This window comes from Ipomoea nil, unplaced genomic scaffold (assembly GCF_001879475.1).
Source record: "Ipomoea nil cultivar Tokyo-kokei standard unplaced genomic scaffold, Asagao_1.1 scaffold1769, whole genome shotgun sequence".
NCBI lineage: Eukaryota > Viridiplantae > Streptophyta > Magnoliopsida > Solanales > Convolvulaceae > Ipomoea > Ipomoea nil.
The window spans coordinates 57536-73782 of record NW_017618197.1 but is presented as its reverse complement, the minus strand read 5'-3'; the positions used below and the strand labels follow the sequence as shown (position 1 = coordinate 73782).

At 30.4% G+C, this 16247-nt stretch overlaps 1 protein-coding gene and 1 non-coding gene across 2 annotated transcripts; one reads left to right on the top strand and one right to left on the bottom strand.

Annotated features, from left to right (window-relative positions):
* The first annotated feature begins 12126 nt into the window (after nt 1-12126).
* TRNAG-UCC lies at nt 12127-12198 on the top strand. Its single transcript has one exon. It is a non-coding gene; the product is annotated as a tRNA-Gly (tRNA).
* A 2068-nt stretch (nt 12199-14266) lies between these two features.
* Nucleotides 14267-15193, bottom strand: LOC109192122 (uncharacterized mitochondrial protein AtMg00810-like). The gene has a single exon (XM_019342720.1). It carries the CDS (start codon nt 15191-15193, stop codon nt 14267-14269), a length of 927 nt encoding a protein of 308 aa, XP_019198265.1.
* Nucleotides 15194-16247: the final 1054 nt, after the last annotated feature.

Here is a 16247-nt window from a genome sequence, read left to right as displayed (position 1 = left end):
CAAGCAATAGACCCGGGTTCAACTCTCGGTAAACGCATTACCTTTGCATTCGTTAAGCCTCGAGTTTGGCATATAGATTTAAACAACCCTATGGACTAAACTCTTTTCAAATTTAATAATTTATTATATAAATTCCATTTTATATATATTAAAAATTTATATTCACACTTCTATTAAACAAACTTTTATATTTTACCACTTTGTAATTTTGATATCAACTTACTCACCTCTTAATATTTTTAAAATATCTACTAAAACAAGTTGGTTCAATCGGTTGTTGAAACTTGAAATGAAAGCTTCGTATTATTTTGATTTTTGTAATGTTTATTATTTTTTTCTACATTACCCTCTATTATATCACTTACTTTTTCATAAATACACATGGACCCCGTCAGTGTATACTTTTGTAACAAAATATTCTGGTAATTATTTATTATTTCTAACTTACTCACTAATTTTCATAAAAGGTCTTTGGTTCGAACCTAAGGAAGACATACATGAAGAAATATTGCATTGAATCCAAGAATTGTTTAAGGATATGCGCTTAGGCCTCACCTAGAAATAGAGATTCGAAAATTACATAATTCATATTCTCATTAACATTATGACATTCCCAGTTGAGAATGTAGATGTCATAGCATTATACAAAGAAAGTACCATATAATAAAAATGCGTTTGTAGTCTAATGGTTAGGATTATTGCCTTCCAAGCTATAGACTCGGGTTCCACTCTCGGCAAATGCATTACCTTTGCATTCTTTAAGAAAACCAAATATGCAGCCTTAGAGCTTCCCTATGGACTAAACTCTTTTCAAATTTAATAATTTATTATATAAATTCCATTTTATGTATATTATTTTAAATAAATTTATATTCACACTTCTATTAAACAAACTTTTATATTTTACCAGTTTCTAATATTGATATCAATTTATTCACCACTTAATATTTTTAAAATATCCACTAAAACAAGTTGGTTCAATCGGTTGTTGAAATTTGAAATGAAAGCTTCGTATTATTTTGATTTTTGTAATTTTTATTATTTTTTTTTTGTACATTACCCTCTATTATATCACTTACTTTTTCATAAATACACACGGACCCCGTCAGTTTATACTTTTGTAACAAAATATTCTCTGAATTATTTATTGTTTTTAACTTATTGATTTTCATAAGAAGGTATTTGGTTCGAACCTAAGGAAGACACACAAGAAGAAATATTGCATTGAATCCATGAATTGTTTAAGGATATGCACTTTGGCCTCACCTAGAAATAGAGATTCAATAATTACATAATTCATATTCTCATTAACATTCTGACATTCCTCGTTGAGAATATAGATGTCATCGCGTTATTCAAAGAACGTACAATATAATGAAAAAGCAACCCTATGGACTAAACTCTTTTCAAATTTAATAATTTATTATATAAATTCCAGTTAATATATATTATTTTAAATAAAATTTATATTCACACTTCTATTAAACAAACTTTTATATTTTACCAGTTTGTAATTTTGATATCAATTTATTCACCTCTTAATATTTTAAAAATATCTACTAAAACAAGTTCGTTCAATCGGTTGTTGAAACTTGAAATGAAAGCTTCGTATTATTTTGATTTTTATAATTTTTATTATTTTTTTCTACATTACCCTCTATTATATCACTTACTTTTTCATAAATACACATGGAACCCGTCTGTGTATACTTTTGTAACAAAATATTCTGTGAATTATTTATTGTTTTTAACTTACTCATTGATTTTCATAAGATGGTCTTTAGTTCGAACCTTAGGAAGACATACAAGAAGAAATATTGCATTGAATCCAAGAATTGTTTATGGATATGCGCTTAGGCCTCACCTAGAAATAGAGATTCAAAAATTACATAATTGATATTCTAATTAACATTATGACATTCCCGGTTGAGAATGTAGATGTCATAGCATTATACAAAGAAAGTACCATTTAATGAAACTGCGTTCGTAGTCCAACGGTTCGGATACTTGCTTTCCAAGCAATAGACCGGGGTGCGACTCCCGGCAAACGCATTACCTGTGCATTCTTTAAGCAAACCAAATATGCAGCCCTAGAGCTTAATTTTGTTAAGTTTGGCTTCTCGATATAAGCAACCCTATGGACTAAACTCTTTTCAAATTTAATAATTTATTATATAAATTCCATTTTATATATATTATTTTAAATAAAATTTATATTCACACCTCTATTAAACAAACTTTTATATTTTACCAGTTTGTAATTTTGATATCAATTTATTCACCTCTTCATATTTTTAAAATATCTACTAAAACAAGTTCGTTCAATCGGTTGTTGAAACTTGAAATGAAAGCTTCGTATTATTTTGATTTTAGTAATTTTTATTATTTTTTTTATACAATACCCTCTATTATATCACTTACTGTTTCTTAAATACACTTGGACCCCGTCAGTGTATACTTTTGTAACAAAATATTCTGTGAATTATTTATTGTTTTTAATTTACTCATCGATTTTCATAAGAAGGAATTTGGTTCGAACCTAAGGAAGACACACAAGAAGAAATATTGCATTGTATCCAAGAATTTTTTATGGATATGCGCTTAGGCCTCACCAAGAAATAGAGATTCGAAAATTACATAATTCATATTTTAATTAACATTATGACATTCCGGGTTCAGAATGTAGATGTCATAGCATTATACAAGGAAAGTACCATACAATGAAATTGCGTTTGTAGTCCAACGGTTAGGATAATTGCATTCCAAGCAATTGACCTGGGTTCGACTCTCGGCAAACACATTACCTTTGCATTCGTTAAGCCTCTCGAATTAAGCTAAACCAAATATGCAACCCAAGAGTTTAATTTTGTTAAGTTTGGCCTCTCGATTTAAGCAACCCTATGGACTATAAACTCTTTTCAAATTTAATAATTCATTATATAAATTTCATTTTATATATATTATTTTAAATAAAATTTATATTCACACTTCTATTAAACAAACTTTTATATTTTACCAGTTTCTAATTTTGATATCAATTTATTCACCACTTAATATTTTTAAAATATCCACTAAAACAAGTTGGTTCAATCGGTTGTTGAAATTTGAAATGAAAGCTTCGTATTATTTTGATTTTTGTAATTTTTATTATTTTTTTTTTGTACATTACCCTCTATTATATCACTTACTTTTTCATAAATACACACGGACCCCGTCAGTTTATACTTTTGTAACAAAATATTCTCTGAATTATTTATTGTTTTTAACTTATTGATTTTCATAAGAAGGTATTTGGTTCGAACCTAAGGAAGACACACAAGAAGAAATATTGCATTGAATCCAAGAATTGTTTAAGGATATGCGCTTTGGCCTCACCTAGAAATAGAGATTCGATAATTACATAATTCATATTCTCATTAACATTCTGACATTCCTCGTTGAGAATATAGATGTCATCGCGTTATTCAAAGAAAGTACAATATAATGAAAAAACAACCCTATGGACTAAACTCTTTCCAAATTTAATAATTTATTATATAAATTCCAGTTAATATATATTATTTTAAATAAAATTTATATTCACACTTCTATTAAACAAACTTTTATATTTTACCAGTTTGTAATTTTGATATCAATTTATTCACCTCTTAATATTTTAAAAATATCTACTAAAACAAGTTCGTTCAATCGGTTGTTGAAACTTGAAATGAAAGCTTCGTATTATTTTGATTTTTATAATTTTTATTATTTTTTTCTACATTACCCTCTATTATATCACTTACTTTTTCATAAATACACATGGAACCCGTCTGTGTATACTTTTGTAACAAAATATTCTGTGAATTATTTATTGTTTTTAACTTATTGATTTTCATAAGATGGTCTTTAGTTCGAACCTTAGGAAGACATACAAGAAGAAATATTGCATTGAATCCAAGAATTGTTTATGGATATGCGCTTAGGCCTCACCTAGAAATAGAGATTCAAAAATTACATAATTGATATTCTAATTAACATTATGACATTCCCGGTTGAGAATGTAGATGTCATAGCATTATACAAAGAAAGTACCATTTAATGAAACTGCGTTCGTAGTCCAACGGTTCGGATAATTGCTTTCCAAGCAATAGACCGGGGTGCGATCCCGGCAAACGCATTACCTGTGCATTCTTTAAGCAAACCAAATATGCAGCCCTAGAGCTTAATTTTGTTAAGTTTGGCTTCTCGATATAAGCAACCCTATGGACTAAACTCTTTTCAAATTTAATAATTTATTATATAAATTCCATTTTATATATATTATTTTAAATAAAATTTATATTCACACCTCTATTAAACAAACTTTTATATTTTACCAGTTTGTAATTTTGATATCAATTTATTCACCTCTTCATATTTTTAAAATATCTACTAAAACAAGTTCGTTCAATCGGTTGTTGAAACTTGAAATGAAAGCTTCGTATTATTTTGATTTTAGTAATTTTTGTTATTTTTTTTATACAATACCCTCTATTATATCACTTACTGTTTCTTAAATACACTTGGACCCCGTCAGTGTATACTTTTGTAACAAAATATTCTGTGAATTATTTATTGTTTTTAATTTACTCATCGATTTTCATAAGAAGGTATTTGGTTCGAACCTAAGGAAGACACACAAGAAGAAATATTGCATTGTATCCAAGAATTTTTTATGGATATGCGCTTAGGCCTCACCAAGAAATAGAGATTCGAAAATTACATAATTCATATTTTAATTAACATTATGACATTCCGGGTTCAGAATGTTGATGTCATAGCGTTATACAAAGAAAGTACCATACAATGAAATTGCGTTTGTAGTCCAACGGTTAGGATAATTGCATTCCAAGCAATAGACCTGGGTTCGACTCTCGGCAAACACATTACCTTTGCATTCGTTAAGCCTCTCGAATTAAGCTAAACCAAATATGCAACCCAAGAGCTTAATTTTGTTAAGTTTGGCCTCTCGATTTAAGCAACCCTATGGACTATAAACTCTTTTCAAATTTAATAATTCATTATATAAATTTCATTTTATATATATTATTTTAAATAAAATTTATATTCACACTTCTATTAAACAAACTTTTATATTTTACCAGTTTCTAATTTTGATATCAATTTATTCACCACTTAATATTTTTAAAATATCCACTAAAACAAGTTGGTTCAATCGGTTGTTGAAATTTGAAATGAAAGCTTCGTATTATTTTGATTTTTGTAATTTTTATTATTTTTTTTTTTTGTACATTACCCTCTATTATATCACTTACTTTTTCATAAATACACACGGACCTCGTCAGTTTATACTTTTGTAACAAAATATTCTCTGAATTATTTATTGTTTTTAACTTATTGATTTTCATAAGAAGGTATTTGGTTCGAACCTAAGGAAGACACACAAGAAGAAATATTGCATTGAATCCAAGAATTGTTTAAGGATATGCGCTTTGGCCTCACCTAGAAATAGAGATTCGATAATTACATAATTCATATTCTCATTAACATTCTGACATTCCTCGTTGAGAATATAGATGTCATCGCGTTATTCAAAGAAAGTACAATATAATGAAAAAGCAACCCTATGGACTAAACTCTTTTCAAATTTAATAATTTATTATATAAATTCCAGTTAATATATATTATTTTAAATAAAATTTATATTCACACTTCTATTAAACAAACTTTTATATTTTACCAGTTTGTAATTTTGATATCAATTTATTCACCTCTTAATATTTTAAAAATATCTACTAAAACAAGTTCGTTCAATCGGTTGTTGAAACTTGAAATGAAAGCTTCGTATTATTTTGATTTTTATAATTTTTATTATTTTTTTCTACATTACCCTCTATTATATCACTTACTTTTTCATAAATACACATGGAACCCGTCTGTGTATACTTTTGTAACAAAATATTCTGTGAATTATTTATTGTTTTTAACTTACTCATTGATTTCAATAAGATGGTCTTTAGTTCGAACCTTAGGAAGACACACAAGAAGAAATATTGCATTGAATCCAAGAATTGTTTATGGATATGCGCTTAGGGCTCACCTAGAAATAGAGATTCGAAAATTAGATAATTCATATTCTAATAAACATTATGACATTCCCGATTGAGAATGTAGATGGCATAGTGTTATATAAAGAAAGTACCATATAAAGGAATTGCATTTGTAGTCCAACGGTTAGGATAATTGCCTTCCAAGCAATAGACCTGGGTTCGACTTCGGCCAAACGCATTACCTTTGCATTCATTATGCCTCCCGGATTAAGCAAACCAAATATGCAGCCCAAGAGCTTAAGTTTGGCCTCTCGATTTATGGACTATAAACACTTTTCAAATTTAATAATTTATTATATAAATTCCATTATATATATATATATTATTTTAAATAAAATTTATATTCACACTTCTATTAAACAAACTTTTATATTTTACCGGTTTGTAATTTTGATATCAATTTATTCACCTCTTAATATTTTTAAAATATCTATTAAAACAAGTTGGTTCAATCGGTTGTTGAAACTTGAAATGAAAGCTTCGTATTATTTTGATATTTGTAATTTTTATTATTTTTTTCTACATTACCCTCTATTATATCACTTACTTTTTCATAGATACACATGGACCCCGTCAGTGTATACTTTTCTAACAAAATATTCGGAGAATTATTTATTGCTTTTAACTTACTCATTGATTTTCACAAGAAGGTCTTTGGTTCGAACCTAAGGAAGACACACAAGAAGAAATATTGCATTGAATCCAAGAATTGTTTATGGATATGCGCTTAGGGCTCACCTAGAAATAGAGATTCGAAAATTAGATAATTCAAATTCTCATTAACATTATGACATTCCAGGTTGAGAATGTATATGTCATAGGGTTATACAAAGAAAGTACCATATAATGAAAAAGCAACCCTATGGACTAAGCTCTATTCAAATTTAATAATTTATTATATAAATTCCATTTTATATATATTATTTTAAATAAAATTTATATTCACACTTCTGTTAAACAAACTTTTATATTTTACTAGTTTGTTATTTTGATATCAATTTATTCACCTCTTTATATTTTTAAAATATCTACTAAAGCAAGTTCGTTCAATCGGTTGTTGAAATTTGAAATGAAAGCTTCGTATTATTTTGATTTTTGTAATTTTTATTTTTTTTTTTTTGTACATTACCCTCTATTATATCACTTACTTTTTCATAAATACACACGGACCCCGTCAGTTTATACTTTTGTAACAAAATATTCTCTGAATTATTTATTGTTTTTAACTTATTGATTTTCATGAGAAGGTCTTTGGTTCGAACGTAAGGAAGACACACAAGAAGAAATATTGCATTGAATCCAAGAATTGTTTAAGGATATGCACTTAGGCCTCACCTAGAAATAGAGATTCGAAAATTACATAATTCAAATTCTCATTAACATTATGACATTCCAGGTTGAGAATGTATATGTCATAGGGTTATACAAAGAAAGTACCATATAATGAAAAAGCAACCCTATGGACTAAGCTCTATTCAAATTTAATAATTTATTATATAAATTCCATTTTATATATATTATTTTAAATAAAATTTATATTCACACTTCTGTTAAACAAACTTTTATATTTTACTAGTTTGTTATTTTGATATCAATTTATTTTCCTCTTAATATTTTTAAAATATCTACTAAAACAAGTTCGTTCAATCGGTTGTTGAAACTTGAAATGAAAGCTTCGTTTTATTTTGATTCTTGTAATTTTTATTATTTTTTTCTACATTACCCTCTATTATATCACTTACTTTTTCATAAATACACACGGACCCCGTCAGTGTATACTTTTGTAACAAAATATTCTGTGAATTGTTTATTGTTTTTAACATACTCATCGATTTTCATAAGAAGGTCTTTGGTTCGAACCTAAGGAAGACACACAAGAAGAAATATTGCATTGAATCCAAGAATTGTTTATGGATATGCGCTTAGGGCTCACCTAGAAATAGAGATTCGAAAATTAGATAATTCATATTGTAATAAACATTATGACATTCCCGATTGAGAATGTAGATGGCATAGTGTTATATAAAGAAAGTACCATATAAAGGAATTGCATTTGTAGTCCAACGGTTAGGATAATTGCCTTCCAAGCAATAGACCTGGGTTCGACTCCGGCCAAACGCATTACCTTTGCATTCATTATGCCTCCCGGATTAAGCAAACCAAATATGCAGCCCAAGAGCTTAAGTTTGGCCTCTCGATTTATGGACTATAAACACTTTTCAAATTTAATAATTTATTATATAAATTCCATTATATATATATATATATATATTATTTTAAATAAAATTTATATTCACACTTCTATTAAACAAACTTTTATATTTTACCGGTTTGTAATTTTGATATCAATTTATTCACCTCTTAATATTTTTAAAATATCTATTAAAACAAGTTGGTTCAATCGGTTGTTGAAACTTGAAATGAAAGCTTCGTATTATTTTGATATTTGTAATTTTTATTATTTTTTTCTACATTACCCTCTATTATATCACTTACTTTTTCATAGATACACATGGACCCCGTCAGTGTATACTTTTCTAACAAAATATTCGGAGAATTATTTATTGCTTTTAACTTACTCATTGATTTTCACAAGAAGGTCTTTGGTTCGAACCTAAGGAAGACACACAAGAAGAAATATTGCATTGAATCCATGAATTGTTTAAGGATATGTTCTTAGGCCTCACCTAGAAATAGAGATTCGAAAATTACATAATTCATATTCTCATTAACATTATGACATTCCAGGTTGAGAATGTAGATGTCACAATGTTATACAAAGAAAGTACCATATAAGGAAAAAGAAACCCTATAGACTAAACTCTTTTCAAATTTAATAATTTATTATTTAAATTTAATTTTATATATATTATTTTAAATAAAATTTATATTCACACTTCTATTAAACAAACTTTTATATTTTACCAGTTTGTAATTTTGATATCAATTTATTCACCTCTTAATATTTTTAAAATATCTACTAAAACAAGTTCGTTCAATCGGTTGTTGAAACTTGAAATGAAAGCTTCGTATTATTTTGATTTTTCTAATTTTTTTTGGGAAAATTGTAAAAAATGCCCCTCTATAATATGTCAATTATCAATGTCACCCCTAAATTATAAGTGGTGTAAATGTTGCCCCTCAATTATCAAAATGATGCACATATAGCCCCTCCCGTAACGGACATATAGTTCCCCACCGCTGTCCATTGTTGGTACTTCGAATCGAGGGAGAGAAAAAACAACTAAATTACATATTTACTCCAACTTAACGGTGTCGTACACTAACAGAAAACCACATGTCCGTTACGGGAGGGGTTATATGTGCACCGTTTTGATAATTGAGGGGCAACATTTACACCACTCATAATTTAGGGGTGACATTGATAATTGGCATATTATAGAGGGGCATTTTTTACAATTTTCCCTTTTTTTTTTATACAATACCCACTATTATATCACTTACATTTTCAATAATACACATGGACCCCGTCAGTGTATACTTTTGTAACAAAATATTCTGTGAATTATTTATTGTTTTTAACTTACTCATCGATTTTCATAAGAAGGTATTTGGTTCGAACCAAAGGAAGACACACAAGAAGAAATATTGCATTGAGTCCAAGAATTGTTTATGGATATGCGCTTAGGCCTCACCTAGAAATAGAGATTCGAAAATTACATAATTCATATTTTAATTAACATTATGAAATTCCGGGTTCAGAATGTAGATGTCATAGCGTTATACAAAGAATGTACCATACAATGAAATTGCGTTTATAGTCCAACGGTTAGGATAATTGCATTCCAAGCAAGAGACCTGGGTTCGACTCCCGACAAACGCATTACCCCTTTGCATTCGTTAAGCCTCCCGAATTAAGCAAACCAAATATGCAGCCCTAGAGCTTAATTTCGTTAAGTTTGGCTTCTCGATTTAACCAACCCTATGGACTAAACTCTTTTCAAATTTATTATATAAATTCCATTATATATCTATACATATATATATATATATATATATATATATATATATATATATACATATACATACATATATATATATATATATATATATATATTATTTTAAATAAAATTTATATTCACACTTCTATTAAACAAACTTTTATATTTTATCAGTTTGTAATTTTGATATCAATTTGTTCACCACTTAATATTTTTAAAATATCTACTAAAACAAGTTCGTTCATTCGGTTGTTGAAACTTCAAATGAAAGCTTCGTATTATTTTGATTTTTGTAATTTTTATTATTTTTTTCAACATTATCCTCTATTATATCACTTACTTTTTCATAAATACACATGGATCCCGTTAGTGTATACTTTTCAAACAAAATATTCTGTGAATTATGTATTGTTTTTAACTAACTCATTGATTTTCATAAGGAGGTCTTTGGTTTGAACCTAAGGAAGACACACAAGAAGAAATATTGCATTGAATCCAAGAATTGTTTAAGGATATGCGCTTAGGCCTCACCTAGCAATAGAGATTCGAAAATTACATAATACATATTCTCATTAACATTATGACATTCCAGGTTGAGAATGTAGATGTCATAGCGTTATACAAAGAAAGTACCATATAAGGAAAAAACAACCCTATGGACTAAACTCTTTTCAAATTTAATAATTTATTATACAAATTTCATTTTATATATATATTATTTTAAATAACATTTATATTCACACTTCTACTAAACAAACTTTTATATTTTACCAGTTTGTAATTTTGATATCAATTTATTCACCTCTTAATATTTTTTAAATATCTACTAAAAGAAGTTCGTTCAATCCGTTGTTGAAACTTGAAATGAAAGCTTCGTATTATTTTGATTTTTGTAATTTTTATTTATTTTTTTATACAATACCCTCTATTATATCACTTACTTTTTCATAAATACACACGGACCCCGTCAGTGTATACTTTTGTAACAAAATATTCTGTGAATTATTTATTGTTTTTAACTTATTGATTTTCATGAGAAGGTCTTTGGTTCGAACGTAAGGAAGACACACAAGAAGAAATATTGCATTGAATCCAAGAATTGTTTAAGGATATGCGCTTAGGCCTCACCTAGAAATAGAGATTCGAAAATTACATAATTCATATTATCATTAACATTATGACATTCCATGTTGAGAATGTAGATGTCATAGCGTTAAACAAAGAAAGTACCATATAATGAAATTGTTTTTGTAGTCCAACGGTTAGGATAATTGCCTTCCAAGCAATAGTCCCGGGTTCGATTCCCAGAAAATGCATTACCATTGCATTTGTTAAACCTCTCGAATTAAGCAAACCAAATATGTAGCGCTAGAGCTTAATTTTGTTAAGTTTGGTTTCTCGATTTAAGCAACCCTATGGACTAAACTCTTTTCACATTTAATAATTTTTTATATAAAGTTTATTTTATATATATATATATATATATATATATATATATATATATATATATATATATATATATATATATATATATATATATATATTATTTGAAATAATATTTATATTCACACTTCTATTAAACAAACGTTTATATTTTACCAGTTTGTAATTTTGATATCAATTTGTTCACCTCTTAATATTTTTAAAATATCTACTAAAACAAGTTCCTTCAATCGGTTGTTGAAACTTGAAATGAAAGCTTCGAATTATTTTGATTTTTGTAATTTTTATTATTTTTTTATACAATACCCTCAATTATATCACATACTTTTTCAGGAATACACATGGACCCCGTCAGTGTATACTTTTGTAACAAAATATTCTGTGAATTATTTATTATTTTTAACATACTCATCGATTTTCATAAGAAGGTCTTTGGTTCGAACCTAAGGAAGACACACAAGAAGAAATATTGCATTGAATCCAAGAATTGTTTATGGATATGCGCTTAGGCCTCACCTAGAAATAGAGATTCGAAAATTACATAATTCATATTCTCAATAACATTATGACATTCCCGGCTGAGAATGTAAATGTCATAGCGTTATACAAAGAAAGTACTATATAATGAAATTGCGTTTGTAGTCTAACGGTTAGGATAATTGCCTTCCAAGCAATAGACCCGGGTTCGACTCCCGGCAAACGCATTACCTTTGCATACGTTAAGCCTCCCGAATTAAGCAAACCAAATATGCAGCCCTAGAGCTTAAGTTTGGCCTCCCGATTTATGCAACCCTATGGACTATAAACTCTTTTCAAATTTAATAATTTATTATATAAATTCCATTTTATATATATTATTTTAAATAAAATTTATATTCACACTTCTATTAAACAAACTTTTATATTTTACCAGTTTGTAATTTTGATATCAATTTATTCACCTCTTAATATTTTTAAAATATCTATTAAAACAAGTTGGTTCAATCGATTGTTGAAACTTGAAATGAAAGCTTCGTATTATTTTAATTTTTGTAATTTTTATTATTTTTTTCTGAATTACCCACTATTATATCACTTACTTTTTCATAAATTAACATGGACCCCGTCAGTGTATAGTTTTCTAACGAAATATTCTGTGAATTATTTATTGATTTTAACTTATTGATTTTCATAAGAAGGTCTTTGGTTCGAACCTAAGGAAGACACACAAGAAGAAATATTGCATTGAATCCAAGAATTATTTAAGGATATGCGCTTAGGCCTCACCTAGAAATAGAGATTCGAAAATTACATAATTCATATTATCATTAACATTATGACATTCCATGTTGAGAATGTAGATGTCATAGCGTTATACAAAGAAAGTACCATATAATGAAATTGTGTTTGTAGTCCAATGGTTAGGCTAATTGCTTTCCAAGCAATAGTCCCGGGTTGAACTCCCGAAAAACGCATTACCTTTGCCTTTGTTAAACCTCTCGAATTAAGCAAACCAAATATGCAGCGCTAAAGCTTAATTTCGTTAAGTTTGGCTTCTTGATTTAAGCAACACTATGGACTAAACTCTTTTCACATTTAATAATTTATTATATAATGTCCATTATATATATATATATATATATATATATATATATATATATATATATATATATATATATATATATATATATATATTATTTGAAATAAAATTTATATTCACACTTCTATTAAACAAACGTTTAGATTTTACCAGTTTGTAATTTTGATATCAATTTGTTCACCTCTTAATATTTTTAAAATATCTCCTAAAACAAGTTCGTTCAATTGGTTGTTGAAACTTTAAATGAAAGCTTCGTATTATTTTGATTTTTGTAATTTTTATTATTTTTTTCTACATTACCCTCTTTTATATCACTTACTTTTTCATAAATACACATGGACCCCGTCAGTGTATACTTTTGTAACAAAATATTCTATGAATTATTTATTGTTTTTAACTTACTTATTGATTTTCATGAGAAGGTCTTTGGTTCGAACCTAAGGAAGACACACAAGAAGAAATATTGCATTGAATCCAAGAATTGTTTAAGGATATGCACTTAGGCCTCACCTAGAAATAGAGATTCGAAAATTACATAATTCATATTCTCATTAACATTATGACATTCCAGGTTGAGAATGTATATGTCATAGGGTTATACAAAGAAAGTACCATATAATGAAAAAGCAACCCTATGGACTAAGCTCTTTTCAAATTTAATAATTTATTATATAAATTCCATTTTATATATATTATTTTAAATAAAATTTATATTCACACTTCTGTCAAACAAACTTTTATATTTTACTAGTTTGTTATTTTGATATCAATTTATTCACCTCTTAATATTTTTAAAATATCTACTAAAACAAGTTCGTTCAATCGGTTGTTGAAACTTGAAATGAAAGCTTCGTTTTATTTTGATTCTTGTAATTTTTATTATTTTTTTCTACATTACCCTCTATTATATCACTTACTTTTTCATAAATACACATGGACCCCGTCAGTGTATAATTTTCTAACAAAATATTCTGTGAATTATTTATTGTTTTTAACTTACTCATTGATTTTCATAAGTAGGTCTTTGGTTCGAACCGATGAGATTATGGATTTCAGATTGATTGAACGAGATAGAGCTACAACAGAGATTAGAACTCTAACTACTCCTATACATCAGGAAAACAGTTGGAGACTAATTCCTGTCTACAAATAATAATAACAAATAACATTATTACTCACACACCCCCTCAAGTTCAAGGTGGTAGAGAGACTACATTGAGTTTGGACCGTAGAGAAGTGAACCGAGCTGCTGGCAGCGGTTTGTCGAAGATGTCGGCTAACTGATCTTTCATCGATACAAAATTCACCAGAAAGTCCCCAGCCGTAACCTTGTCACGAACAAAGTGGAAGTCAATTTCCACGTGCTTTGTGCGGGCGTGAAACAAAGGATTGGCGCACATGTAGGTCGCTCCTAGATTGTCGCACCATAGTGTGGTAGGTGTTCCAGCATGTAACCCTAGTTCCTTCAAAAGCGAGATAACCCAAGTGACCTCAGCTGCGACGTCGGCCAACCCCTTGTACTCATCCTCGGTGGAAGAGCGGGCCACAGTTTTCTGCTTCCGAGAGACCCAGGATATGAGATTTGAACCCAAAAAGACTGCATAGCCGCTGGTTGACTTTCGATCAACCGGACATCCGACCCAATCTGAATCTGAGTAGGCGTGTACATCACAAGTCGGAGAAGGCATCAACTTCAGACCGTATGAGAGAGTGGCCTTTACATAGCGTAGGACACGCTTCAGAATGCCCCAGTGTTCAGTAGTTGGAGCATGCATAAACTGGTAGAGCCGGTTGACAGCGTAGGATAGATCCGGCCGGGTGATGGTTAAGTATTGCAGCGCCCCAGCGAGACGCCAATACTGTGTCGGATTATCAAACGGTTCTGTTGCCGGGACAGCAGATTGAGTTATGGAGGCCGGAGTGGCTAGCGGCTTGCAATCAGCCATACCTGCACGAGTTAAGACATCATTCATGTAGCGGCGTTGAGATAGGAAGAGGTCACCGTCAGTAGAAATGGTTTCAATGCCGAGGAAGAAACTTGGTGTGCCCAAGTCACGAATTTTAAACACAGTAGAGAGACGTTGCTGCAAAGTGGTGAGCAAGGCAGAATCGTTGCCCATCATTATGATATCATCGACGTAGACTAGTAAAAAGACTCGTGAAGCCCCTGCAATGTAATGAAAGAGGGATACGTCTGTTTTGGACGCCAAAAACCCTGAAGTTAGCAAATAATCATGCAGACGCTTGAACCATGCACGGGGTGCCTATTTCAAGCCATATAGGGACCGTTGCAGATGACACACATGATCAGGATGTGTCGGGTCCTCATACCCTGGAGGCTGCCACATGTATATGGTTTCAGCCAAGCGCCCGTTCAAGAAGGCGTTGTGCACATCCAGTTGATGCAGAACCCAACCACGTGAAACGACAATAGAGAGTAATAGCCGTACGGTGGTCGGCTTGACAACAGGACTGTAGGTGTCGAAGAAGTCCTCACCAGCTACCTGGTTGAACCCCTTGGCTACTAGACGAGCCCTGTGACGTTCAATAGTCCCGTCGGCTTTTTGTTTAGTACGGTATACCCATTTGCAGCCCACGATGTTCATGTCCGGCTTCGCCGGAGTCAGCGACCAGGTGTTGTTGTGTACGAGTGCATTGAACTCCTGGTCCATGGCATCACGCCACTTGGGGTGGCCCACAGCTTGAGAATAGCAAGTAGGCTCAGGTGTGGCTGTGAGAGCTTGGAACGGCTCATCGGTGCCCTGTGTCATGCGTCGTAGCCTCATGACATGTGCACGGACTTGTGGTCGTGCTTGTGCAGCCCGTCGCCGCGCTGGTGGTGCGGTCGCGGGACCTGGCAGTGCTAACCGTGGTACAACTGGCTCGGGTTCAGGCACCGGAGGAGCCACTGAAGTCAAAGGCGCCACTGATGGCACTACCGGTCCAGAACCCCATGGTGTCGGTGTAGTTTCTGAGCTTATAGGAGCCTGCAATGGTAAATCTGTTGCAAAAGGAAAGATTGTCTCGTCAAATCTGACATGACGGCAGATAAAGGTTTTGCCCGTGTTAGGATCCATGCACCGGTAACCCCTAAAGGACTTAGGATATCCTAAAAACACGCAAGGTGCAGAACGGTACTCGATCTTATGCCGATTGTACGGCCTGAGATATGGG